Raw genomic sequence first — 2,155 nt, 5'->3', positions numbered from 1 at the left:
AATTAATTAATTAAAAAAATCGAGACAGGGTCTCACTATGTAGCCCAGGCTGATCTGGAACTCCTGGGTTCAAGTGATCCTCCTGCCTCAGCCTCCCAAAGTTCTGGGATTATAGGCGTGAGTGAGCCATGGTGCCTGGCTGGAGTTTATATTTTAGTGGGGACTTGTGGGAAATAATCAAGTGAAAAAAGAAGCACGTAATTCCAGGCAGGGAAAACGTGATGGAGAAAACAGGAGAGGGGTTAGGGATTTCCAAGTCAAAGGGGAGTCAGAGGGTCAGACCCAAGCAAAGTGCGGGAAGGCGCCATGTGGATGCCAAAGAGACCACAGAAGTGAAAAAGTGACTTGCATAAGAAGTTAAAACCAGAGAGGGGCTCACTGACCCCAGCAGGCCTCCCTAGAACAGCAGCGGTGCAAAGGCCCTGAGGCAGTGGGGAGCTCCTTGGTGTGAGGAAGGGAAAGCAGAGGCCACTTGGGGTGCGAAAGACAGCTCAGGCCACGAGGGTGGGGGGGACTGGTGGTGAGTGACCTGTCTCCTGGGGTGACAGGCAGCAGAGGGAGGTTCTGAGAGGAGCTGGGGTGGTATGGAGCTGGTGCAGGGGTCCTGAGGGCAGACTGTGTTCGGGTGGCTGCAGTTTCCAGACTGGACGTGTGGACGTGCTGGACGTGAGGAGAGGTGGATGCCTGTGGAAGAATATGAGGAAGTGGGATGGACAGGACTGGGGCTGGCCTGGGTACAGGAGACAGGGATGGGCGGGGGGTGACAGCCCAGGGTGTGGCTGGGGTGGGGAGTGCTGGGAAGCTGGACACCGGACCTGAGATGGGGAGGCTGATACGCTGTCACCATGAGGCAACTTGAGTTCTGCGGATTCTGAAAACACCCAGGCAGAGAGGTCTTGGTGGGCATATGGGTATGGCGGAACTTAGGATGGGGATCTCCAGCCTAGCGACCTAAGTGTGGGCATCGCCAGGAGAGCAGTGGTGACTGAAGGTCACAACGGGGTGACCTCACCTGGGAGGGCACATGGGGCAGAGGCCTGGGATGCTCCAAAGGTTAATGGGTGGGGCAGGGGCCCAGGGAGGCCAAAAGCAGGACGGGACACGAGGGTTTCGGAAGGATCCCCGATTTCGAATGCTTGGGGGTCAGAGGGGTCTGGGTGAGAGCCAAGCGAGGGGGTCAGGGTAGACAAAGCTTTGGGCTGAAATGGGGAAAAGACAGCGCCAGGCAAGGGTGAGTCTCGTTGTTGTGAAGATAGGAGCTTGAGCACACTCAGATACTGATGGGATGGAGGAGGCAGGGAAGCAGTGACAATTAGGGACAGGCAGGTATGGGGAAGCCCAGAGAAAGGAGCCCAGGATGCTGAGGATGACAGAGATCCAGAGCTTAGGGTGGGACAGCCAAGGACATGACCAGCCCCACTAAGCCCTTGCACACAACCCTCTGCAGGGCATGAGCATCCCAGCACAGCCCCACGCCTCCACCCGGGCAGGCTCGGAGCGGCGTTCAGAGCAGCGCCGCCTGCTGTCCTCCTTCACTGGCAGCTGTGACAGCGACCTGCTCAAGTTCAACCAGCTCAAGGTGAGGCCGGGCTTCACCCAGATCCCGGGGTGGCGGCAGGACCTGAGACCGGGGCTCACCTCTCCCCATCTTCCCTCCTGCAGTTCCGGAAGAAAAAGCTCAAGTTCTGCAAGAGCCACATTCACGACTGGGGCTTGTTCGCCATGGAGCCCATCGCAGCTGACGAGATGGTCATCGAGTACGTGGGCCAGAATATCCGTCAGGTAGGCAATGCCCGGCAGGGTGGGCATGGGGCCGGGCATGGGGCTGGCCCAGCCAGACTGACACCCTTCTGTGGTCAGGTGATCGCAGACATGCGGGAGAAGCGTTATGAGGACGAGGGCATCGGGAGCAGCTACATGTTCCGGGTGGACCACGACACGATCATTGACGCCACCAAATGCGGCAACTTCGCGCGCTTCATCAACCACAGCTGCAACGTGAGTGCCCAGCCGGGGGTGGCCCTGCCCCTGGCCCTGGCCCTGCTTCTGTGCCAGGAGGGCCTGGAAGCCCTGGCATGGCAATGCAATCAGCTTGGCCTCCTTTCCAAGCTCAGGTTGGTCAAAGGTTATAGGGAGAGGAGGACATGTGAGGTCT

The 2,155-nt window shown here is 58.7% G+C and overlaps 1 protein-coding gene across 1 annotated transcript in view; it reads left to right on the top strand.

The window, feature by feature from the left end:
• SETD1B (SET domain containing 1B) overlaps window positions 1-2,155 on the top strand; it is a 36,832-nt gene that overhangs the window by 21,532 nt on the left and 13,145 nt on the right. The window contains exons 15-18 of the mRNA XM_011948592.1: window positions 636-676; window positions 1,425-1,579; window positions 1,663-1,782; window positions 1,861-1,998. Coding sequence (XP_011803982.1) covers window positions 636-676; window positions 1,425-1,579; window positions 1,663-1,782; window positions 1,861-1,998 — 454 coding nt within the window. The remainder of the gene's footprint in view (window positions 1-635; window positions 677-1,424; window positions 1,580-1,662; window positions 1,783-1,860; window positions 1,999-2,155) is intronic.

Source organism: Colobus angolensis, unplaced genomic scaffold (assembly GCF_000951035.1).
Source record: "Colobus angolensis palliatus isolate OR3802 unplaced genomic scaffold, Cang.pa_1.0 Scaffold28, whole genome shotgun sequence".
Classification (NCBI taxonomy): Eukaryota; Metazoa; Chordata; class Mammalia; order Primates; family Cercopithecidae; genus Colobus; species Colobus angolensis.
The sequence above is the reverse complement of the archived record's forward strand: the minus strand, read 5'-3'. Positions and strand labels throughout refer to the sequence as shown.